General features: G+C 33.0%; 1 protein-coding gene across 7 annotated transcripts in view; it reads left to right on the top strand.

The window, feature by feature from the left end:
- Positions 1–27,377, top strand: part of VPS54 (VPS54 subunit of GARP complex) — a 134,914-nt gene that overhangs the window by 64,171 nt on the left and 43,366 nt on the right. For 6 of the 7 annotated variants that reach the window (XR_014000218.1, XM_081157257.1, XM_081157256.1 and 3 more), the window contains 6 exons: positions 4,211–4,366; positions 5,752–5,993; positions 12,503–12,581; positions 15,096–15,130; positions 17,622–17,753; positions 21,015–21,400. Coding sequence is in view for 6 of the 7 variants with exons in the window: in XM_081157257.1 (XP_081013383.1) it covers positions 4,231–4,366; positions 5,752–5,993; positions 12,503–12,581; positions 15,096–15,130; positions 17,622–17,753; positions 21,015–21,400 (1,010 nt within the window). In the remaining variant the exon portion in view is untranslated. The remainder of the gene's footprint in view (positions 1–4,210; positions 4,367–5,751; positions 5,994–12,502; positions 12,582–15,095; positions 15,131–17,621; positions 17,754–21,014; positions 21,401–27,377) is intronic. The other variant, XM_081157259.1, reaches the window with a different exon arrangement.

Here is a 27,377-nt window from a genome sequence, read left to right as displayed (position 1 = left end):
ACTCTTAAGGTACAGTATTCTGTTTCATACAATGTTTCCTATCCTTTAGATATTGCTTCTCTCTTAAATATGCAAATACTTTTATACAGAAATAACTATACACTTAATGTGTATGGATATAAATGCAGCAAGCCAATGATGCCTTTCAAACCAAGGCCCTGATTAATCTTCCCAGATATTTTCATGATAGTATTATTTTGTCCTATAGAGCTCACCAGACTGCCAAAGAAGCCCACAGGACAAAAAAGCTTGTGGCTCCTTATTGCTTAGAGAACTAACTGTAGTATGGCCATACTGTAGCTATGTGTGTAAATATGCTTTATTTGTCATTACTTCCCAATGCAAACATTTCACACTAGCCAGGTGAGTTTCCACACAGTCTTATGATTATTCCATGTTCCTTAACCTTTATTCATGCTGCTGTTTGCTTTCTCTTCAGAATCTTGAGGAAGTTATTTATCTTTGTGTATTTTCTTAATAGCTTGGTTCTTATAGTCTCAGTGAATGGTGTAATTGGAAATGTCTCCTTTGCATTAGAAGGACTGAGACATATATGTAAGGATATCTGGGAAATGTAATTTTTACCTTTCTACCAAACTGGAGGGGAGTTAGAGTGGATGAACTTTTTGTCACTGATCCTAGCCTTGTGTCTCTGCTCTTTATTTCTTACTATTATTTTTCTATTCACCAGATTTCCTAAATTGGATTTTTAATTTTTTATTTTTTGGTACAGTTGTTAAGCCACATGTATTTTTGTAAACCTCTTAGTCTTTCTAGGCCTTGCTATACTTTCTCCGGTGTGAGGGAACTTAGACTAGGTGATCTTTAAGTTTCAGCTATAAGCTTTCATTTATATCCACTTATTTATTCCTTCATTAAAAATATTTATTGAATGCCTGCTGTTTGATAGATATGCTCGGTAATATAAGATTATCTACTCTCTAATAATAAATTACTGCATATTTTTCAGTATCCAGGTTATGTACTGCTTCATTTGTAAAGTCTTACCTGACACTGTAGCCTATATTATGTTGCCCACAAATTCTTTCATTACTTACTAAAAAATGTAGACAGGTTAACTGGTGTTTTGCTTATGTTTTGCTTAGTGTTTTGCTTACTTAATTTAATTGCAAGCACCTTGAAGAATGATACTTTTATAATCATTTAATATAGTGACAGTCACATAGTAATAATAAATATAATGACACATTTGTGAACACAAACTTGGAGGCAGGCATTGTTTTAAATGCTTTACATTTATCCATTTCTATGTTACAAAATGTTTATGAGATGGGATCTCTTTTCATCCCATTTTTACAGATAAGGTAAAGCACAAAGGTTAAATAAATTTCCTCAAGGTTATATTGCTGTTACATGAAGCTGAGATATGAACCCAGGGAGTCACATTTCAAAAACTTGTGCACTTAATCTATTTTGCTATAATGCATAATTACTATATACTTGTTGAATGAATGGAATGTTTTTAATATATGTTGGTGACAGCTTTGATATCTCTTTGCACTTTGGATAAAAGACTAAGGATAGCCTGGCTGGGCGTGGCTCAGCGGTTGAGCATCGACCTAGGATCCAGGCAATTGGGGTTTGATTCCTGGTCAGGGCACATGCCCAGGTTGTGGGTTCGGTCGGGGGCGTGCAGGAGGCAGCCGATCAGTAACTCTCTCATCATTGATGTTTCTATCTCTCTCTCTCTCCCTCTCCTTTCCTCTCTCTGAAATCAATAAAGATATATTTTAAAAAAAAGAAAAAAAAGAAATTCTCTTAAAAATAAAAAAGACTAAGGATAAGTCACTGGAGAAGAATACTTTTTTTTTCTTTTAAGTTTATCTTCATTGTTGAAAGTATTACAAATGTCCCCTTTTTCCCCCATTGATTCCCTCCACCCTGTACAACCCGCCCCCTTTAGGCCTTCACCACACTATTGTCTGTGTCCATGGGTTATACATATATGCATATAAGTTCTTAGGTTATTCCACCCCCCACCTCTCACACACCCCGCCTTTTCTCTGAGATGCGTCAGTCTGTTCCATGCTTCTGTTTCTCTGGATCTATTTTGTTCACTAGACTCCACATATGAGTAAGATCATATAATATTTGTCTTTCTCTGACTGGTTTGTTTCACTTAGCATAATACTCTCCAGGTCCCACCATGCTGTCTCAAAGGGTAAGGGATACTTCTTTTTTACAGCAGCATAGTATTCCACGGTGTAAATGTCTGAGAACATGCTTGATATGATTTCAGTCTTCTTGAACTTGTAGAGACTTGTTTTTTGTCCTAACATGTGTTCTGTCTTTGAGAATGTTTCATGTGCACTTGAGGAGAATGCATATTCTGCAGCTTTTGGGTGAAATGTTCTGTAAATGTCAATTAAATCCATCTGATTTAGTGTGTCATTTAGAGTCCCTGTTTCCTGGTTGATTTTTTGTCTGGAAGATCTATCCAGTAAAGTCAGTGGGGTGTTAAAGTCCCCTACTATTGGTGTCGATCTCTCCTTTAAAGTCCTCCAGAAGTTTGTTTTTTTTTCCCAGCCAGTGTGAGGCCTTTGTTCTGAGGTGGAACGCTTGTATACAGCATATATTTGGGTCATGGTTTCTTATCCATTCAGATACCCTATGTTTTGATTGGAGCATTTAATCCATTTATATTTAAGGTTACTATTGATAGGTACTTATCTATTGCTATTTTATTTCTTTATGCCTATGCTTCTCTTTCCCTCTATTTCAACTTCTTATTACAGTGGTTCCTTTAACATTTCTTGCATTGCTGGTTTGGTGGTGACAAATTCCTTTAGCCTTTTTTTTTTTTTTTTTTGGTCTGGAGAGCTCTTTAGTCCACTATCTATTTTGAATGATAGCCTTGCTGAATAGAGTAGTCTTGGTTTCAGATCTTTGCTTTTCATTATGTTGAATACTTCATGCCATTCCCTTCTGGCCTATAGAGTTTCTGATGAGAAATCATTTGACAACCTTATGGGAGCTCCTTTGTAGGTAACAGATTGCTTTTCTCTTGCTGCCTTTAAGATTCTCTCTTTGTTTTGAATTTTTGGCATTTTAAATATGATGTGTCTGGGTGTGTGGGCCTCTTTGGATTCTTCTTGCTTGGGATTCTCTATGCCTCCTGAACTTGTGTGACTTTTTCCTTCACCAGGTTAGGGAAGCTTTCTGCCATTATTTCTTCAAACAGGTTCTCTAACCCTTGCTTACTTTCTACATGTTCTAGCACTCCTATATATGAATATTGTTGCATTTCATGTTGTCCCATAGCTCCTTAAACTATCTTCCTGTTTTTTAATTGTTTTTTCTTTTTATTTCTCTGATTGAGTGATTTTTTTCTACCCTATCTTCTAATTCGCTGACCCTATTCTCAGCTTCCTGTAATCTGCTATTTATTCCTTCCAATGAATTTTTTATTTCTACTATGTCATTTTTAATTTCCTTCATAGTTTGCATATATATTCTGGTGCTGTTGGGCATTTTTATGATCAGTATTCTGAACTCTATATCTGATAGATTGCTTATCTCCATTTCATTTAGTCCTTCTTCTGGAGAATTCTTTTGTTCTTTCACTCGGGGCTTGTTTTTTTGTCTCCCCATTTTCGCTTTCTGTTTGGATTTGTTTCTATGTATTAGGTCGATCTGCTAGAATTCCCAGTCTTTTTGGAGGGTCTCTGGTGTAGGCCAATGTCAGGCGCTGTTTGTGACTGGCCTTGAATACCTTGTTTGAAGCTTTCTGCACTTCACAGCTTGTGGTTCTCTCTGCTGGGGCTGGGTGCATTTGGAAAGGACCAAGATGCCCACCATGTTCTATTTTTCCAAGCCCTGGGTCCAGAAGCAAATCATGCCAGAAGAATACTTTTTAAACAAGGACAAATAACTTTCTTAGCAAACTAACTAAATATTGAGTGACTCACAATAGTGAATATTCAAATTGCATACTTATACTTGGGGAGTTTTAATAATATGTCTGTTTTCAAAAGAAAGTTTGTGACATGCATAATACTTATACAGGGTGGGGCAAAAGTAGGTTTAAAGTTGTGAGTGCAAAATATACAGTTAATAAAGCTATTGTAATAATCATAATCTGCATGTCCTTTTCCATATGAACAACTGTAAATCTACTTTTGCCCCACCCTGTAGATGAATTTTGATTTGTATTAAGTGTCTTTATTATTTGTTTCTTATTCATTTTCAGTTGAGTGGTGATTTTATGCAATGGCTTCAAGCCACAGTTCTTCACCAGTGCCTCAAGGAAGCAGCAGTGATGTTTTCATTAAAAAAGAGGTAGATCCGACAAAACACATTCGACCTGTGCAGTCACTGCCAGATGTGTGTCCCAAGGAACCCACAGGTATGCTTTTTTTTCCTTTTTTGAGGATTTGTATTATCTTTAAATGAGTAGACAGATTTCATATATTTATCTTAGAATTGTAAATTTTATGTTAAAACTGAAGAGATATAAATAATTTGAAAGTTAGTAGATTAGGAAATTGGAATATAGTTCTTTTCATGCATCTCCATAAAAAAATACTTACAAAAACTAAAAAAAATGTTTTGGAAATGTACAGATTGAAAAGCTCTTTAATTGAAAACATAATACAGTCAATCCTCATTATTTGTGGTTTCCATATTTGCAAATTTGCCTACTCTTTAAAACTTATTTGTAACCCCAAAATCAATATTTGTGGCACTTTTGTGGTCATTTGCAGACATGCATAGAAGAGTGAAAAATTTAAATCACTTGATGTACATGTTCCCACCTGAGGTTGAAAAATGCAACACTGCTTTGTTGTTTCAGCTGTCATGGTGTAAACAAGTGTACTTTTTGTGGTCTATTCACTGCTACCATTTTTTGAATTTTTGTGCTTTTTGTTGGTTATTTTGCTCTTTAAAATGTTCCCTAATGTAGTGCTGAAGTGCTTTCTAATATTCCTAAGTACAAGAAGGCTGTAATATGCATTGTGAAGAAAATATTCATGTTATTATAAACTTTATTCAGGTATGAGTTATAGTTGTGTTTTCCATGCGTTCAATGTTAATGAATGAACAATATATATTAAATAATGTGTCTTTAAACAGAAACATGCATAAGATTCTGTGTGGATCAGTTGATGAAAATGTGATCAGAAACTTGCAGGAATCTAACCCTATATTTCCACTAGGGGGCAGTGGTTCAGTATTTGCTAATTAAGCGTTCAGTGACTTTTTAGAACAGAATTGTGAATAACAAGAATCAACTGTATATTTTTTCTTTCCTCTGTGGTTAATGCCACAGCAGTATTTATGTTACCTAATTATAAGCCAAAAAATAAAAAATGAAACTAATTTTGCCTGCCATAGTACAATAGAACAAAGGTCTACCTATGGGGGAAAAATTGGAATATTAAAGGATAGAAGATATTCACTAGAAGGTAGAGAGTTTCGATGTTGAAAAAAGATAGAGAAATTGTACAATAAGGAAAGGAATTAATGAAAGATTTTCTTTACCACCTAACCTACTCTGTAACTACAACCCTCAAATTTTGCATATCTTTTATACATGTTTTCTTTTCCTTTGGCAGTTGATGCTGAAGGCTCAAGTTTATTTAATCAGATTGATTTTTATTAAAACATTTGCTATAGAAGAGCAAGTTTAGTTGCTTTGTATAATGTAGAATCCAAGCATTTTTATTTTTCTAGGATGTACTTCCAAACATAGAACTTCCTTTACAGAGTTCTCTTGTTTACTTTTTGCAGGTGATTCAAATAGTTTATGTGTTGCCCCATCTCTAGTTACAGATCAACATAGATGGACTGTATATCATTCCAAAGTAAATCTCCCAGCAGCATTAAATGATCCTAGATTAGCAAAAAGAGAATCTGACTTCTTCACAAAAACATGGGGATTGGACTTTGTGGACACTGAAGTCATACCTTCATTCTACCTCCCACAGATCAGCAAGGAACATTTTACAGTATATCAACAGGAAATCTCTCAGGTAATATCTAATCTTGAAGTTAGTTATAGTCAGGTCAAAAGTAATAGAAAGATTTTTAATTTGATTTATAATGGATTTTGATCAGTAGTCTTTGAGGAACCTATGTTATGTTTTTGTTCATATGCATTTTGTACTGGGTTGTATTTAATTTTTTGCTTAGATTTATGTAAATATATATTTGTTACCATAGTGATTTTTCAGAATGACATATTCCTAATAGTGCTGAGATTCAACAGAAACCCATCCTACCTACCAAGGAAAAAATGGTTTTATTAGAACTGTAAAGCCAAGACAATTTGTGAGGTTTAAGAAATGAGCAGAGTAGGACTGTTTTCCACAAGTAATATAATAGAGCATCCTAGCTCTGGTAGACAAGCTTAAATATCTTTGGACATGTTGCTCTAAATTCATTTCTGAGAGCAAGAACTGAGTGCAGTGCAAAGTTTGAGATGACTTATAATTCATTTTTAGCAAGTGACTTACTAACATAAATCTAGGTACCATTTTAATTTTTTTTTAAAAAAATCATTAAAGTGGTACAGGGGATATAAAAAATTTTTTTTAATTGAAGTATAATTGACATATAACATTATTAGTTTCAGGTGTACAACATAATGATGTGATATTTGTCTATATTGCAAAATGATCACCATAATTAGTCTAGTTACCATCTGTTACCATACATAGCAACAAAAATTTTTTTTCCCTTATGATGAGGACTTTTAAGATCTTTCTTAACTTTCAAATGTGCAAGTATTTATTAATTATATTCACCATGTTTTACATTACACCCCTGTGACTTATTTATAATTGGAAGTTTGAATAGGGGATATTTATTTTTAATTTTATAATTATTCCTTTTTATACTTTTTTCATTAGCAAGCCTAATTTGCACTTAGCTCATTTTATTTTACTTGATTACTTTGTTCTTTTCATGATTTGGAAGTAGGCTGAATGTGGCTCTGTTATTAGCATTAATACTGTACAGTATCTGGCTCATTTTTAGTACTATCTAATATTTTTGTACAGAACTTGTAAATGTTATTTACTTTTGCATGTGTATATTGCCATATACTGTCTAGAATTTTTGTGTTCTGTTTTCAATGATCACATCTAACTGGATTTTGTTAAGTAGGTGAGTTTTAATATTCCTTCTATTTGATAATTTCTAATCTCATACCTCATAACATTTAGTTTGGCTTTTTCATTTATCCATTTATTTACCAAATACTTATTGAGTGCCTTCCACTTGCCAGGCACCGTTCTAAACACTAGAGATATAGCGGAGACCAAAACAGTCACCAGTTCTCTCCATTACAAACTTATGTTTCTAGCAGTGTGTATAAGCAATAAACCCTAAAGCAACCACTAAAATAACAAAATATTATAGCTAATAAACCAATGGAAAAGATAACATGGAATAAAATAATTCTCAATCCAAACAAAGGCAGAAAAAGAGTAAAAGGAACAAAGAATGGATGAGACAAAAAGAAAATAAACATCAAGATGATAGACTTAAACCTAACCCTATCAACAATCACATTAAAATGCAAATGTTTAAGCACCCCAATTAAAAGTCAGAGATTGTGAGATCAGGTGAAAAGCAAGACCCAGCTACGGGGTGCTTACAAGAAATGCACTTTAAATACAAAGACACAAAACACTTAAAAGTAAATGGATGGAAAAAGATATACCATACTTAACATTAGTAAAAAGAAAGCTGGAATGGCTATGTTAATATCAACCAAAGTAGATTTCGTGTCAAATACTATTAATAGGGATAAAGAAGATTATTTTATAATAATAAAGGTGTCAGTTAATTAAGAGGATATAATAATTCTAAACTTTTATACCCCTAATAACAGAACTTCAAAACACATGAAGCAGAAACTGGGAACTTTATGGGGGAAATAGACAAATTCACAGTTATGGTTAGAAATTTCAATACTTGTCTCTCAAATGATAGAACAAGCAAACAGAAAATCAGCAAGTATATAGTAGATTTGAACAACATTATCAGCCAATCTGATGTAACATGAAAGAACACATTTGAAACAACATTCCATGCAACACAGAAGAATACATTTTCTTCTCAAGTGTTCATGGAATGTTTATCAAGATACACAATAATCTGGGCCATAAAACAATGTTAATACAGTTAGAAGGTTTCAAGTCATACAGAGTGTGTTCTCTGACCACATAGAATTTAGTAAGTTAGTAACAAAAGTGTATGGAAAATCAACAAATATTTGGAAGCCAAAAGTTAATTTCTAAATAAAATGTGTGTCAAAGAGGAAAAGGAAATTAGAAAACGGTTTGAACTGAATGGAAATGAAAACACATATATATCAGGATTTGTGGGATGCTGCTCAAGCAGTACTTGGGGAGAAATTTATAGCAGTAAATGCATATATTGCAAAAGAAGAATGTTTTCAAATCAATGACCTAAGCCTTCACCTTAAAAAGCTAGAAAAAGGAGCAGATTTAAACCAAAAGTAAGGAGAAGAAAGAAAGAAACATCAAAGTCAAAATCAATGAAATAGAGAATACAGAAAATCAGTGAAACCCAAAGCTGGGTTATTTATGAGAAGACCAATAAAATTGACAACTCTAGCGATACTGATCAGGAAGAAAAGAAAGATTCTACAGAAATAAAAAGGCTAATAATGAAATGTGAACACCTTTATGCCAATAAATTTAACAACTTAGGTGAATTCATAAATTTCTTGAATGACACAAATTACCAAAGCTGTCTCAAGAAATAGATAACTCAAATAGCCTTATCTTTATTAAAGAAATTGATGTGTAAATACCTTTCCACAAAGAAAACTCAGGTCCACATGGCTTCTCTGTTGAATTCAACCAAGTATTTAAGAAAAAAAATACCAAGCCTGCACATATTTTTTCACATTTTGGTGAGGATGTAGAGGACAGAGTAAGTACTAGGATGAGGCAGGTGAAGTGCCTAAGGTGTAAAATGTGAAGGGGCAGCTAACTCTGAAAGTAGGTGCCTTCTTAAATACTGCACCCATGGCACCTTGCTTGCCTCACCCTATTGCTAGCCCTGGTGGAGTAAATAGGACTCATATCCTATTGATGGGACTTAAAGTGGTACAACCCTTTTGGAAAGCAGTTTGGCAATTTCTTAAAAAGCTAAAGATACTTCTGTTCCAGCACACAAGGAGCTTAGAAGTTTTTACTTCTGTCCTCACAAGAATTAAAAATCTGAACAAACTGACAATTTAACTGAGACGCTATTTGAAGGTTACAGCCCAAGGGAGGCACAGACTCACTGAAAGACTGAGACCTAATCAAGAGACTATTGAATGTTTCCCCTCCTCCTACACCTTACCACAGCATAAATAGGGAACCTGTATAATAATAAGGGAATTGAATGGAAAGAATTGCCTGTCTCAGACTTTATTTAAGAAGAAGTCTCAAAACACAGCAAGGAAGACCAAAACAAGGACACCAGATGAAATTTTAGCCTCTGACACTTGTAGCTACAGCAAACAGTAAATACAGCCTACTTCCTAGCAAGATAAACATAAGAGCTTGCAATAAAGGCCTATTTACCTCCGTTCTTTTTGTCCAGTATATCATATGTGGCTTTCAACAAAAAACATTTGCACTGTTTGCTAAAGACAACACACACACACACACACACACACACAGTTTAAAGAGACAGAGCAAGTACCAGAACAAGATATAGATATGGCAGCAATGTTGAAATTATGAGCCTAGGAATTTAAAACAGCTGTGATTAATATGCTAAGGATTCTAATGGAAAATGTGGACAACATGCAAGAATAGATGAGTAATGTAAGCAGAGAGATAGAAACTCTAAGAAAGAATCAAAAGAAAATGCTACAAATTAAAACACTAACAGAAAGAAGAATGCCTTTGATGGATTCATCAATAGACTTGAAATGGCAGAATTAGTGAGCTTAAGGAAATGTTGATAGAAACTTATCAAAATGTGTGGGTTGAAGTGAAAGCAGTGCTTAGAGGGAATTTAATAGCATTGAAAATGTATATATTAGGGAAGAAGAAAGATCTAAAATTAATAATCAAGCTTCCACCTTGGGAAATCAGAAAAAAGAAGAGCAAATTTAAAGTAAGCAGAAGCAAAGAAATAGTAAAAATAAGAGCAGAAATCAGTGAAATTGCAAACAGGGACTCAATAGAGAAAAAAACAAAATCTGGTTCTTTGAAAAGATAAATTAGATAAACCTCTAACCAGCTTAATTAAGAAAAAAGAATCCAACGTGGATATCCCCAAGAAGTCATTCACCCTGGGACTCTGTCCAGGTGGCGTAGGGGAGCATAGGGCTCTGTTCTGTGATGTGCAGTCCCTTTCCACAATGGTGGAAAGAGACCTTGCGCCTGCACCTGCATATTCTACAGCTTCTCAGAGTCCTGTGAACAATGACTTGAGGAGACAACCTGCAGAAAACGTCTAGGGGGAAAAAAAGAAAGAAAAAAAGAGAGAAGACATAAATTATTAATATCACTAATCACTAATCATCCTATGGACATTAAAAGGATAACAGAAGAATATTATGAACAACTCTATATCCACAAACTTGATAATCTAGATGAAATGTACCAATTCCTTGAAAGAAACAATCTACCAAAACTTACACATGAGAAATAGTTACCTTGATTAGGCCTATACTTAGTAAAGGAATTGGATCAGTAATAAACTCTCAAAACAGAAATTCTTTGTATTCTATTCCAGAAAAATAGCATCAAAGGGGATATACTCTCTAATTTATTCTATGATACTAGCATTAATCTAATACTAAAATTAGACAAAGACATTATAAGAAAGCAAAACTACAGACCATTATCTCATGAGCAAGGATGTAAAAATTCTTAACAAAATATTAGAACAGTGACTTTCAACCTTTTTCATCTCATGACACACATAAACTAATTATTAGAGTTCTTCATCACACCAAAAAATATATTTTTTGCTGATCTGACAAAAAAAATAGTTATAATTTTGATTCATTCACATTGGATGACTATTGTGTTTGCTGTCGTCATTTTTTAATTTGACAATGTAAGGGAAAAGAGGTAAGTGCCCCTGACTAAATAGGCATTGCGTGTTTTAAAAATTCTTTCAGCACACACTCTTGTGGCAGGCATACTGGTTAAAAATTGCTGTATTAGAAAATCAAACCCAATAATGTATAAGAACAATTATATATGACAACCAAGTGGGATATATTCCAGATATGCAAGACTGGAATATATTCAATATTCAAAAAGTAGTTAGTGTAATTCAGCACTTTGACAGACTAAAGAAGAAAAATCCTATGTTTTTATTAATAAATATATAGAAAACATTTGACAAAATTCAATACCCATTCATTTAAAAAATTCTCAGCAATTCACAGGGGAACTTTCTTAACTTGATAAAGAACATCTACAGAAACCCTACAGCTAATGGTGAGGAACTAGAGGCTTTCCCTTTAAGCTCAGGAGCAAGGTAAGGATGTCCTTTTCAACATCACACTGGAAGCCCTAACTAATGCAGTGAGACAAGAAAAGGAAATAAAATGTATACAGAATGGAAGGAAGAAATAAAACTATCTTTTTTCACAGATAACATGATCACTTATGTAGAAAATCCAAGAGAATAAAAAAAGAAACTTTTTGGAACTAATTAGCAGTTACAGCAAGTTTGTAGGATATAAGGTTACTATTACAAAAGTTTGCTTTTTTTATATACTAGTGATGTAGAATTTGAATTTGAATTGAAAACACAACATCATTTTCATTAGCACCAAAGAAAATGAAATACTGAGATATAACTAACAAAATATGTATAATATATTAGAACTACAAAATTCTGATGAAAGAAATCAAAGAAGGTCTAAATAACTAGACATTCTCTGTACATGGATAGGAAGACTCAGTATTGTCAACAAGTTCATTTTTTCCAACTTAATCTATAGATGTAATGCAATCTCAATTAAAACCCCAGCAATTAGTCTTGTAGATATTACGTTACCGATTCCAAAGTTTATAGAAAGTGAAAAGAGGATAGCTAACATATTATTGAACGAGAACAAATTTGGAGGCCTGACATTACCTGACATTGGGACTCACTGTAACCTAAGTTTTGCAAACTTAGTTATATTGGTTTTTAAATGTTCTTCCTTGTTTTTAAAAATTATTTTCTTATTTGATTTTTGGCATATGAATAAGGATTTTTCATTCACTTTCCCACTTAATTCCAAATTTATGGAGATTTTACTAATAATGTAAAATGGGATGAGTGTAAGTATATAGATGTTTGCACATCTCAGTGATATTTAGTTTATTAAGCATACTTATTATTTGTATTTAAGTTCAAAAGCTTAGTGATTTCATATTTAAAAATCAGAACTTATTTGATATATTCTGATATTCTATTTTGAAACATTCTGATGCTTTGAATATTCAATGCTATATTGCCACATAGCATTGATCACATTATTTAATTGTCCTTTTATTAGAGAGAGAAGATTCACGAGAGATGCAAGAATATTTGTCCTCCTAAAGATACCTTTGACAGGACTCTCTTACATACTCATGGTATGAATATGTGCTATTTATAAATAATATATAGATGAATATGTGCTGTTTGTAGAATAGCATAAATATTAATGAAAAAAATCTTGATTTGGGGCACTGTTGGCTGTCATGCCTATATTTTTTATTTCTAGTGAATTTTTATAGCTTACAATTATAATCTTTTCTAAAACCTTTTAAGAGAAAATCATGGGTCTGATGGTAATGTTGTCTTCAATTCAACAAATACCTATGTAATATCTGTGTGCTTGATACTTTGCCTATTGCTTCAAAATAGATGAGTAAGAAATGTCCCTGTCCTCAGGAAGCTGATGGTCTCCTGAGTAAGATTAAGTAAAGAAACCAAAAATTGCAGCACTGTATATTAAGTAGTAAGATCAGTGTGGTAAGATTGTATAGAGCTGCTAACTTAGCCTTAGAAGATTTTCTAGAGTTAAGGATGATTTGCCTGTGTTTTAAACTAGCTATTGAGAAAGATTTATGTGGGAAAGGCATTCCAGGAAGAGGGAATAGTTTGTACAAAGCTATAGAGTCAAGAGAGAAATTAGCATGTTCAAGGGACTGCAAAAGTTCAGTATGTTGGCTCTACTGGGAGCAAGAAAATAAGGTTGAAGAAATAGGTGGGAGTCAGATCAATAGCCTTGTATACCATGCTAAGGAATATTTCTTTTCTTAAAGCAGTATAGAGCTACAAAATCTTTTAACCAGGCAAAATCAGGTTTATGGTTATACATTTCACTGTGAAAACAGTTGTGGATAATACATTTTTAGATGATGATATAACTGGAAGCAAGGAGACAGTTGGAGGCTATTGCAGTAATACAAGTGAGAAATCATGTGGCCCCACATAACAGTTATAATGAAGATGGAGAGGAAATTAGGCCTTTGAGAGATCGAGGCAGAGGTTTTGGTGGTCAGTCAGTCATTGGTAATGGAACAAGTTGATTCAAGGATGACTCCGAGATTTCTTGGGAGTTTGCTTGGGCAACTGGCTAGGTGAGGTACAATTCAGTGAGAAAGGGAATATAAGAGGAGGAATTTTGGAGGAGATGGAGGCTGGTTTAATTGCAGTTTTGCAAAGAAGATGTCTGGTATGCAACTTGGAGCTCAGGAAAGTGATCTGGGCTGGAGATGTAGGTACAGTAGACATTGTCATAGATAATATGCTAGACAGTAGTATGGTAGTTGAATCCAAGGGCATGGTTGGGATCACCCAGGGAGAATGTGAATAGTGAGAAGAAAATAACTGATAATAGAACACTAGGAAGTTGTCTCATTTAAGGGGCAGATAGAAAATAGGTACTTGTGAAGGAGACTATAATGAAGTAGAAAGATAAGAGAGTCAACCAAGAGAGAGTTCCACCTTTGAAATGAAAGGTAGTGAGAATTTCAAAGAAGTGAGAATAATTAGTCTGCAATGCGAGAATACTTCAGTTTGCACACTGAGAAATCTTTGTGGATTGGGCAATTTAGGTGATCTTAGAGCATTTAAACTGGAGTCATGGTTACAGAAACCTCAATACTATATATTAAAGTGAGTACAAGAAAAAGCAACGGAGACTACCAGTGTGGATGTGACCTGAAAATTTGAGATATAGGGTATTGACTACAGAGGGAACAGAGTGGAAGAAGGTTTTTGCATGGACTAGATGAGGCAAGAGAGGCATTTGCATAACCCTGAGGGTGAGTGCTTGCTTAAATTTTGCACCTGAGGTCCTCCCTTGCCTCAATCTACTCTGGGCTCTATGTTTTAACTCTCTCTCTCTCCTCTTTCTCTCTCTCTCTCTTTCTTTCTTAATGGGATAGAATGGGGCTTATTTATATGCAGAGAGGAAAATACTCTTAGAAGGAGGAAGAGGTTGAAGATATGGAGAGAGGCAGGGTAATTGATGAAGCGAGCTCATAGAAGAGGCAGGAGGGGATGGGTTACTTTTGGAAAGGAGGGTATGTTGTCTGAGATCTTATTGGTGAGATGGAGGTAAATTAGTTTCAATTGCAAATTAGTTTGTAGATGATACAAACTAAAATGTATAAGAAGAAAATAGATATACTAAAAAATCTTTGAACAGAAGAAATTCTGGAAGGCATGGTGGATGTTTTGAACAACTAAAAAAAGTATTCCTATTTTAGAATTTAATTCATTTTTAAAAACTACATAACATTGCCAAACTTAATCTCACCAAAACTTAATAAGATAGCATCAAGCTTTCTGGGTAGCTAATCATTGTAGACTAAGTCATTGTAGACTAATCATTCTCACTTAAAATGTATTTAGTTGTTTTATTGCTACTATGCAATTGATTAAAATTATTTGAACATATGCCTTATTCAGTGCTTTTTTACTAAAGGGATATAGGAGGTCCTTAATAGATACTTGTTGAACAAAGAAACTTAAATGGTTATTTGGTTGTGACCTAGTACAGTATTGAATCTTGTCAAAGCATATTTTGTGGAAGTAAAATGAAAACAAGTTTTAAAATATCATATCCTCCCTTTTCCTTTTTATTTTTTTAATAGATAAATCCAGGACAGATCTGGAGCAAGTACCTAAGGTAACAAAGCTTAAAAAATGAGAATAGTGCTTTTTAATATTTGATCTTTAATTTTGCCTTTAAGAAACTTTCATTTAGCTATTTTCTGACACTTTGATCACTTTACCTCTTCTGGAACTTTGTTCCATCACATTTCTTCTCTCTCTGTTGCATCATCAATGTCTTCTTCATCACCAAAACCTACAAATATGTTTAAATCTCTCCATTCTGAAAGAAGAATTTTGTTGATCTTACTATTCCTTCAGATTATTAAAAGAAATTTTCTTTGTAAGAAAATTTTTGTACAGATGAGGTTTATTTTCTGGGGAAAGAATCCTCCACATTCATCAGATTCTCAAAGAGGTCTGTGGTAATTGTTCTTTAGGGTGAGAAGAGACAGACATGAAAGGCAGCAACAAAAAGGAGAGGGCAGTCATTTTTGAAGTTCTTTGATTCCTATGAAATTAAATTGAAACTGTAATTTAAGGCCCTTAATTATTCATTTCCATTCATAGTTACACTTTTAACTTTTGCCTCCTAATCTTTTTTAAATCCTCACCCGAAGATATTTTTTCCATTGCTTTTCAGAGAGAGTGGAAGGGGGTTGGAGAGAGAGAAGCATGGATGTGTGAGAGACACATCAATTGGTTGCCTCCTGCCTGACTGGGGCAGAGAATAGAGCCTGCAGCCAAGGTACGTGCCCTTGGCTGGAATCGAACCTGGGACCTTTCAGTCTGTGGGCTGATGCTCTAACCACTGAGCAAAACCAGCTAGGGCTTGCCTCTTAATCTTTACATATCTTTACTTCAGCCAAACTGTTTTGCTGGCCCCATGCTTTATTTGCACTATTCCTTAGCCCAGAGACTTTTCCATCATCTCCCCATATCTAATCCTTTACAGTCTTTTGCTTAAATGGCAACTTTACATAAATACATTTTTCCCCAGCTGAAGATAATTTGCCCCTTTGCTGAATTCCCATAGCATTTATCTAGACCCCAGCCTTCCCTTTCAAGACATTTGTCACTCTTCCCCCAATAAGACATTTATGTATATATTTTATCATATCCCTTAGACTAAAGATCATTGAGATTAGTACCTCTAATAATTTATTTTTGCTTCGCCTTAGTGCCAAGCATAAGTTAGACAACCAGTAAATACTTACTGAATTAATCAATACTTTCAAGAATACTAAAGCAATGACTAGAAAATATACTTATGTCCCTAGTTAGATTTTCCCTGTCAAATTCATTATAATTTTTGGATATAGATAAAATGAATCAGTAAATATAATAAAGTATAGAAATTAATGAAGTAATTAACTGATTAAAGCATGTTTCAGGCCTTACGGAGATACAAAGAATAATAATTATAAATCCAATCTTATAGGAACATATTCCAGGGGGATATATACATATTAAGTAAATAATTTTTGTGAAGTATGAGATAAATAGGTATGAGATAAATAAGTACACATAGTGTACTTGTGTTCAGAGATGGGGTGATTAATCTCTGTATCATACACAGAGACATGTTTGCCCCTTTGCTTGGGTAAATTCTCTAGGAAGATAGGCAGGGCATTCTAGGCCCAAAATGATACTTAAGCATAAGAGGGTATGGAAGATAGTTGAGTACTGCTCAAATTTAACTTGTAAATAGTGCAAGTGGCAAGATACAAAGAGGTAAGTGGATCTAAAAAAAATGAAGGACTTTTGCTACCATTCTAAAAAGTTTGGTCTGTGGGTCATGGAAATCCATTGAGAGATTTAAACAGAAGTTAATTCAGATATACTTACATTTTAAAGGGATATCTGACAGCAGTACAGTGGGTAGATTATGAAAGGACATCATTAGGTGTCCATTTACTGTAATTCAGAGATAATGAAGAGCTGCATTGATGAAATGCTGTGGAGGTAGAGGAGAGGAGATTCAAGCAATATTTGGGAAATCTAATGAGTAAGACTTAGTACCCAGATGGATGTGATATGTAGGAGAAAAGGAATAGGCTTTTCATAAAATTGAATTTGTTTTGGTTTTAAAATTTAGTGTATGCCAAATCTAAAAAAAACAGTTTTGAAAGAATTTTTAGCAGGAGAAAGTAGAAATATAAGTATAGAGAAATTGATATCTGGCATTTAAAAAACAAACAAAACAAAACCACTATCCGTGGGAAATAATATGGAAATTTTAGAATAAGTATGATATCTCCCTTTGGTATGTGCCCAGTGCAACTGCATTAGTGCATTTGATCAAGTTGTAATGGAATGATCATCTCCATTGGTAAAGGCAAAAAAAACATTTTTCTATTTTTCATGAGCATGTTTAGCTTGATGAGACTTGACTTCTACATTTTCTAAAGATTTTTATCTGACTAACTCAACCTGTTATCACTTGCTTTTGCTGTTTATGCTTGAGATCCAAATTAATTATTGTTTAATGGTCTTATGATTTTAGAAGGGATAATGAATGTAAAGAAAATGTTTTTCTAATTGAGGGAAATGCATTTTTTTAATAGATTTTTATGAAACCAGATTTTGCCTTGGACGATTCTTTAACTTTTAATTCAGTTTTACCATGGTCTCATTTTAATACCGCTGGTGGAAAAGGAAATCGTGACGCAGCTTCCTCAAAGTTGCTACAAGAAAAGGTATTTTTTTTTTTTTTACTTTTTCCACATAAAATATTTTATTCTAGTTAAGTGGTGCTACTTGGCATGGGCTCAGATTTAGTTATTTAGTAAGCACTACTTTTAATTTCATTTTGTTGTTACCAATCATTGTATGCCTTCAAATCATTACTGATAAAGTAGTATTTTGATTCAGTGGAATACAAGTTGTGCTGTTGAAAAGGAAAAGCTTATTGTCTGAGTGCTTATTCTCTGAAACAGCAGTTGATAGAATTTCAATTGAAAAGATATAGTAGATAACACATGTAATTATAATTGCTTTACATTTATCCCAAACAATGTATTGGTCACTTTTATATTCTTTATGATTTAAAGTATGGAAAATCAGCTTTTCCTGAGGCACTGTTTTTCCTCATTTACATAATAAGGGTTATTATTTTAAAGCAAAACTATATCAATATTCTATTGTACTTTTAGCTTTGCAAAGCCTAGTATTTTGGATGTTATTAGTCAGCAGTTTTTAAATTTTTTACAGTGTTCTGTATTTCAGAAGTCAACATCTTGAATATCATTTAAAATGTAGAACTTTAAAAATATCTCAACTCACATATCAAGAATCTTTTAAAATTTGAATAGTAAGTAAAGACCTTTGATCTCTTTTTTTTCCTGAACTCAGTTTAGAGCTTATCTAAAACTGACTGTGGTTCTTAAATTGAAAGGAAAGCATTGTTTTAGTACAGTGACATCTCTTGGCAGTATGAAAGCTTATTCCAGGAAGATGATTCAATAAATTAGGTCCAGTCCTCCTTAGTAACTGAAGAAAGCACTAGCTTTTGGAAGATAGAAGAAATGTAGGAAAATAGTCATGAGTATTATTTTTCTTACAGTTATATCTGGATGATCACTTAGTAAGTTATGTAATGTCTAATCACTGGGGCGTACACCTGAAACTAACAAAGTAATGTGTGTCACCTGTAACTGAAAAATAGAAATAATTTAAAAATGAAAATGAATTCACTTTTTTGCTTTGACAACATTTTCACTTATAAAGATTTTCCTTGAGTAAGAACAGATTCATAAATCTTATGAAAACTATGGGTTTATGGACATAGGTTCACTCTCAGACCACTTTTTCCCATTCCAAATATGTATCCCAGTAGAATATACCTTAAGAGAAAAACAACAAAAGCCAATAAAATCTTATTGATACTTTTTTATTATAGATACTTTTAGGAATACTTTAAAAATTGTTCTCTTTATAGAATTTTAATAATAAATGAATTATGAAAATATTATGCCTTTGAAAAGAAAATAGATTGATCTGTTGAAATCTTTGACATTCAAGTGAAATCTTTGAAATTCATATGAAACAGTTTTCTCATGCTAAATGTTTAAAATGACTAAAGTAATGGAACTCTTCTTTTTTTGGCTAGTTGCAAAATCAAGTTTGTTATATTTATGTTCTAGCTCCTCATTCTGTTCTGTTCTTAGAAAAGTAATGGAAGACAGGATTCTAAGAGAGCAGTTTCAAACTCACTTTATTATTGACATCAGCTCTTTTTATCTTGCTAGCTTTAAAGAGAGGGGATGCTATACCAGGATCAGAGAAATTGGTATCCTTGTAGTGCTACCCAAAGTGCTGGTCTGCGATGAGATAAGGAGTTTGCAGTAGAATATAAATAATTGCACTTCTTCCTTCATTAAGAAAGTCTCTTTTGAAAAAGTAATGCAGTGGGCTTAGTGATGTAGTTGATTTGCTACCTAGCAAAGTTTCTTATTTTATTATGGACCTGCTAAACAGCTCACAGACTGGCAGCAGCATATAAACTGCCTTCTGAATAGCACTGTCCTAAAGGAGTTACCCACGCTCCATTTACTATTCTGAAAATTGAGTCCATTTTAGCTTGCAATGTACCTTACTACCTTTGTCCCCATATTGCTTTTTTAGGTAAATAAATGAATAGCTGTATTGAAGATGAAAAGAACAATAGCAGAAGGGTATAAATGCAAGAGATTTAAACTGTGGGAAAATTTCTTGTTTGTAACCTATTTTATATTATAATAGATCACTGAAAGAGCCTTACTGAAGATGTTGTGATCCTGCATGGTTTTAAGGAAACAGGCTAGGTGACCAAATAATCTCTTCCAATCTTATGAGTCCTAAACGCTGAAAGTTCATTAACCCTTTAATGCTATGAATTCTCCTGAGATGTTCAGAAATAATGCCTAAATTTTGAGCTATAGGTTGAAGAATCTACAAGTGAAAAAATGGGAGAAAAATGGAAAGGCATATGCAGTTAGAAAGAAAGAAAAGACAGCTAAAGTTTTAGAAGTCCACATTTGAAATTAGAAAAAATTTTTAATATATGTTATTCTAGGAATTCATCTTGGTAGTGTTATAAAAAATATATATGAACTAATTGTTTAAGGCATTTGTCAACCTTTTAAGAGTAAAATACATTGGAAATAAACTGAATTTTACAAATTGATAATAATTTTTGAAATGTAAAATAAGCAGCCTTGGGGGAAAAAAGATCCAAAAGAATCTTAGTTTTTTTTATAATTTGTGACTGGACCACCAATCTGTCTTTTATGGATTCTTTAGCATTTTGAGTCAGCCTGGTGTAGTAGGAACAACTTCAGCTTTTGAGTCAGACAGACCTGGGTTCAAATTTTAGTTTTGCCACTTACTAACATGACTTTATTCAAGCAGTGTAATGTCTCTGAGCCTCAGTTTCCTCATCTGTAAAATGAGAATAATAATAATAATACTTATATTCCAAGATTGTTAAAGTTAGAAAATGATGTGTATAATATGCCAGTGCCTGGTACATAGAAGGAGGAGGTCAATAAATAGTAACTATAATCACTTTTTAGTCAGTTAAGTGATTTGTGATGATAGTGATGGCAATGATGTATGGGAGTTTAGGAGATCATTGTCTCTCAGTTCTTAGAACTTCTGAAACTAGATTATAATCTGAAATGACTGTGGGGTACTCTTTCTAGAAAGTGGTTGGCGTTTGGAAGGCAGTAATGGCAGGAGCAGTAGTAGAAGGTAAATCACCTTCTACACTGTTGTCTTACATTTATTAATTTTTGGGCTATATCTTTCACCTCCCTTCCATTTTGTTATGTCTAATATCAAGGATCCCATTAGCAAACAGTTCACATAATGGGATTTAAAATACCTGTAGAAATATTGTATCATTTTTAGAAAGTATTTGGATAGTCAAGGAAGGTATACTTATAATACTCCATAATTTTTTTTCCTTCCCTCTTAAGCTGAGCCATTATCTGGATATTGTGGAAGTAAACATTGCTCACCAGATCTCTCTACGTTCAGAAGCATTCTTTCATGCAATGACCTCTCAACATGAATTGCAGGACTACCTCAAGAAAACTTCCCAGGCTGTAAAAATGCTTCGAGATAAAATTGCACAGATTGATAAAGTAATGTGTGAAGGATCACTACACATTTTAAGACTGGCACTTAGCAGAAATAATTGTGTTAAAGTGTACAATAAACTGAAGTTAATGGCCACTGTACACCAGACTCAACCTACAGTACAGGTGTTGTTATCTGCTTCTGAATTTGTTGGAGCATTGGACTTAATAGCAACAACGCAAGAGGTTCTACAGCAGGAACTTCAGGGCATTCACAGCTTCCGGTATGTCAATTAAACCATTAGAAATAATGTTAGAAATTTTTAAAGGATAAATTTTAGTGTGTAAGGTTAGCTGAAGAAATGTATGTTTAAAGTTATATGGTTATTTTTTCTTCCAGATCTGTTTAGTAATATTATCATTTTGATATTTTAGTCTTAGCTAAACAAACAAACAAAACCCATAAGGACCAGTATTTACAGGGACATTTGTATGGAGAAGCAAAATTACATTTTTTAGTAGATGAAATCAATGAAAGGCCAGTCACAACTTTGAAAATAACATTTTGAAAATTTTGAAATAGTTTTTTGTCAAGATAGTATCAAAGTTGAGGAAGGAATACTACTAGTATACCTAAAATTAAGTCCCTTTTAAAAGCTCTTGAATAGGTTTTAAATTTAATAATTATTAAATTTTATTTCTGATTTTCAGTCTGTCACATTACAAAAAATTCCACATAGTGTTGGAAAAGACCCAATTTCTCCTAAGTTTTTATTTTTGGGCTATATCTTTCACCTCCCTTCCATTTTGTTATGTCTAATATCAAGGATCCCATTAGCAAACAGTTCACATAATGGGATTTAAAATACCTGTAGAAATATTGTATCATTTTGAAAATACCTTTATGGTTAGGGTTTTATGTAAGTTATTTTATATGAGATCATGGCAAAATGTTTAATTTATTGATAGACCTGTTGCAAGCCATCAAAATTTCATTCAGTTAAGCAGGCTTGCAGTGTCCTTGTGGAAGTTTCTATTTGCCAGGAAACTCATCTAAACCTTATACTACTGAGTAACTACAAAAGTTTTATGGAAGATATGTGCTCTGTGACTTAAAAGATACTTAATATATTCTGGAAAATTTAGCTTCAAAATAAGTTTATTTTGATTGAATTGTAAATTCTTACTGGCTAAGGCTATGCAATTGGAATATTTATTTAGGAAGCATTTTTAAAAGCTTGGCCCACATTTAAGTACATAAATGATTGATTGATTGATTGATTGGTTCATTCATTCATTGAAGAAATGGTTTTCGATTATCTGTTACATATCAGACACAAGACAGAATACTGGAAAGATAGCCATGAACAAATCAGAGATATTCTCTGCTCTCACTGTTTCTACAATTTATTTGGCAGGAGAAGGAAGACAGAAATTACTGGGTAGTTACGATACAGTGTAATACAGTATGATGATGAATGAATGTACAGATAGCTATGGAGCTCTAACCTTAGTGGAGGAACCTAATCAGACTCGGATGTTTGTAAAAAGTTTGAGTCACATACTTCTTGAGAATATATTGAAAGCTGTGCTTGGGCCTTCTTTTCATAAAAATAACCCTGTACATAAAATTTTATAAACAACTTTGGGTGGTTCATAGTACTTTGAAACCTACTTTGGATTTTCCCTAGCATGGAACCCAGGTTGACTAAATTATTTTTAGTTTCCTTTTCACCTCTGATAGTTTAAATATTTCTCTTTTGTGAATGTACGTGAAATATATATTTTAAGTAAATAATATTAAATTTTTTGTCACTACTTTAGAAAAATGGACTACTGTAATGACAGAAACTGTGTTTTTTCACTTATCTCTACTATACAGTATCATAAAGGTTAATGAATATTGGGAGCTAATTCTATAAAGTGAAGTGCTTTATCCTCTGAATTAGGACAGTGCTGAGAAATAGAATCAGTGATTGAATGCTTGCCTGCTAAACACAAATACTAAAATTATTCTTAATTTTTACCCTAAAGGTCATGCAGTTTTTAAAATTTTATTTTCTTTGACTCAAGTTTATGCCCAATAATATTGATGAAAAGTAGTTATCCAAAGCTATCTAGAAAATATTTAAGAACTGGGTTGCTATTTATTCCCAGTATGTCTTTTTAGAAAACAGAAGGGGCCCGGCCGGGCTTGGCTCAGCGGTTAAGCGTCGACCTAGGATCCAGGCGATCAGGGTTTGATTCCCGGTCAGGGCACATGCCCAGGTTGTGGGCTGCAGCCGATCAATGACTCTCTCATCATTGATGTTTCTAGCTCTCTCTCTCCCTCTCCTTTCCTCTCTCTGAAATCAATAAAGATATATTTAAAAAGAAAACAGAAGGGTAGTTTTATAATCTTCTATTTAATTTGAGCCAAGGAAGAGTATACCCTAATTTTTAACCTTCTTTTTGTACCTTAACTCAAAGGAAAAAATGTTCGTCATAAAAAGGTGTACAGTAAGTCCTCACTTAATGTCATTGATGGGTACTTAGAAATTGTGACTTTCAGCAAGATGATGTATAATGAAACCAATTTTACCTAGGCTAATTGATATGAACAAGAATTAAGTTCCTGTGGCGTATTTCTGGTCACAGAAACATCACCAAACTTATAAAGACCCCAAACATTTCTAATACTAAACATTGAAATAAATGTGAGCTGTACCTACATTTAAGAAAGATTAATAAAAAGTAAGATAATTATTTTTCAACCCACTTATTCCAGTTCAGGGTTGTAGGTGACTGAACTCTCTCCTACCAGCTCAGGGTGCAAGGTGGAAACCAACCCTGGACAGGACACATTAACACCAACCCCGACATTCACTCAGACTGGGACAGTTTAGATAAGCCAGCTCACTTCATATGTACATCTTTGGGATTTGGGAGGAAACTGGAATACCAAGAAAAACCCATGCAGACATGGGGAGAGTGTGCAAACATTATACAGACAGTGGCCCTGGCTGGGAATATATTTTCTCTCTCTCAATGCTCTAATGAAAGGATGTTGAATGAAAGGACATTATTCAAAGACCTGCTGTATATGATTTTTAAAAGAACTTTCAAATATTCTGATTGTCTACATTTTGTTCAAATATTTTTTTTTTACTATTTATTAGAACCTACACATGTGTAGAGAGTATTTATTCTTCATATAAAACATCTCTGTATAGCTGCCTTTCAAATGTCAGTTCCAGTATGGATATCACTCTATAAAAGTTTGGTATCAGAACTGTGTTGAGTTTCTAACTTCTGATAAGCATCTTCATATGCAAATAATTTTCAAACATAAAAATACTGTAAAAGAAAATGTTTATCTAATGAAGAAAGAATATAGTCTCATAGTTGAAATACTGTAGTTTAAGGCTGACATATTTGTAACCCAGCATTGTTTTGTTTAAATACTGTTTTGTTAAATACTATCTGGTGATTTACTTTCTTGACTTTATCATTCCTTTTACTATGAAGTTGTTAAATATCAACATTAGTTACTTTCTTTTATAGCTTCACAGATATTTTTAAGTCCATTTAACTTTATTTGGAAGAATAAGAATAATTTTGGACTCTGTATTTTTGTCTGATCAGTTAGGATAACTTGTATTTTAGGCCTCTTGTTTACTTACAAGCATTAGTGGGGTAAGCTGTTCTTAGTTTATTAACATGATTATTCTGTCCCAGTAGGAGAGGAGATATTGTACTTGAATTTCACACACTTTTTTTCTTTTTTTCATATCAAAGAACAAATTTTAGTTATTTTTGTGGGGCATAGCTTAGAAAAGTATAGGATCTTACTTAAAATAAGAAATCTTTCAGTAGAACCAAAAGACTCTATTGGATTAATTTGTTAATAGTTTTTTCATTTGATAGATCTGATTCCAAGTTTGCTTTTGGCTATGATTTTTTTCTAATCCTTTTAAAGGGAGCTTTGATAGCAAAATCTAATAGTCAAATTACTACAATTGCAAATCTCTGTTTATTTTAAAAGAATTTGAATATTCTTATTTGTGTGCGATTTTTCTGTGTAGTATTAACGTAATATTATATATTTTCTAGTCAGTGATAGTAAAAAATGTTTATGTTTTTTTCTCATTCTTTCTATATTTTTTAAAAAACATGTTTTTATTATTGATTTGAGAGAGAGGAAGGGAGAGGGAGAGAGAGAGAAATATCTATTGGTTGCCTCTGGTTACCTCCCATGTGCACCCCAACTGGGGATTGAACCCGAAACCTGGGTATGTTCCCTGGCTGGGAATCGAACTAGCTACCTTTAGGTGCACGGGACAATGCTCAACCAACTGAGCCACAGTGGCCAGGACTGTATTTTTTTAAAGTTCTCCAGGGGACTAAAATGCACTAGAACTGAGAAGCCTGGTTTCAATTTACCATTGGGTACTCTACTTTTTCAGGATTTGGAATTAAAATAACATTTTTTTTACATAATTTTATTCTTTCTAAAACAAACTTTTCAGCTAAAACATCTTCCTGTCTGTATTCAAAGAGGGCTTTACTAATGTTTAATAATTATTAAAATAGATCTTTTGTACATTTGTTGATTTTTGTAATTAAAATTTTTAAAAATTATTTTACCGCCTAAATTGTTGCAAAATTGGGCAATTTGAATTATTAGGACATAAATATTTTTAACCATTACTCATGGAATGAAATTCTGCTATTAGGAATAAATAAATGTATGGTAATCAGTGTAACAGAATATATCATTTGTGATCTATACTAATTTAACTAAAAGTATTGCTGTGGTTAATGATATTCTAATGCTTGTTAAGCAGATGTAATACAGAAATCTCATTATAGACCTAAAAATGTATTTGAACCTTGATATCTTGCAGGTTTTGATATAGAAAAATTTTTGAAATTCAAGGATGCAGTGTTATTTGCTCTTTATTATTATAAAGATTTATGTAGAAACTTTCTGTTTTCACCATTAACTTTTTTTCTTGCTACTTATTGCCACCATTACTGTATTACCACCATCACTGTAAAACCTGAGAACATTTTTAAAATTCTTTGGTACTCTGTACCAGATATAGTGCTAAGTATATATTGCATGTATTATTTGATTCCCCCCACCCCCCAAAAAACCTCTATGAGATCAGTAATCTTTTCCCAATTTAATAGATAAGGAAACTGAGGCATAGAAAGTCTTGGTTAACTTGCTCGAAATCATACAGCAAGTTATAAAACAGTAGAGAATCAAGATTCAACCCAGGTCTTATCTGATCCAAGAACTATGTATACTTTTAATGTATTTGATTGAGGAATTTATAGGACCTCCAACAGATCACTTGGAACATCAGTGCTAATTTTATAGTGTGATAGATGTAAAACTGTGGGCAATTGAGTTATAAGTTTGCTAAGCCAGGACCTAACATGGTAATTGATTTTAGGATAAAAATTATTGAAACTAGCTTGTTTTCTAGTCATAAGCCTTTTTTTTTTTTTTTTTTTTTTAAGAAAAGGTAGAAAATATTCAGTTAATTATATGTTTCAGTTTATTGTGCTTTCATTGATCTGAGGTCATCTTGTGATTCCATGTAAGGGGCTTTTATTATTGGAAGTATCAAAGGTATGTAACAAAGTCTTTGATCCTAATATAATCTATAATTTAGATCTTCAAAACATTATAGTGAGAAAGCATCCACATTTTATTCTCTCGAGTGAAGCCAAAAACCAGACTTCCTGCTGTTTGATGAAACTAGTGTTACTGTAGAGTTTATTGACATATGTTTCTCTGATGAAAGCAGCACAAAAGTCATTGTAGAAGATCAACCAGTTTAGTAGAAGATCTGAATTAATGTACAAATTGAGGCAGGTCAAAGTAGGAAGTATTGGAGTTGTTTCAGTTTACTTAGTATATAAGACCATAAGTACTTTTTCAGAAAGTGATATTTAGTTATTTATTGTTTCAGTAGATTTCTTTCACCACTCTAAATTACTTTATGTGATTATTAGGACACATACTTTTAAAATGAGCTGTTAACAGATTTATCTATTAAATATTTTTATAAGGTTAATAATAATGTGCAGGCCATTATTATTAATCTATTGTCAAAGTATTCAAGAGTATAAAAAACAATTAGAGCAAGGATGAATGGGTAAATCTTGTAGAACATTTTAATCCTGGAAGTTGTTTAAAGATTTGTTTAGACAAATCTTTGTGTATATATTATATACCTGTGATTATGTAATATTATTTGATGTTAG

Source organism: Miniopterus schreibersii (assembly GCF_964146895.1).
Source record: "Miniopterus schreibersii genome assembly, chromosome: 13".
In the NCBI taxonomy this organism is placed as follows: Eukaryota; Metazoa; Chordata; class Mammalia; order Chiroptera; family Miniopteridae; genus Miniopterus; species Miniopterus schreibersii.
Note: the sequence above shows the minus strand (reverse complement) of the source record. Positions and strands in the feature narration are given on the sequence as shown.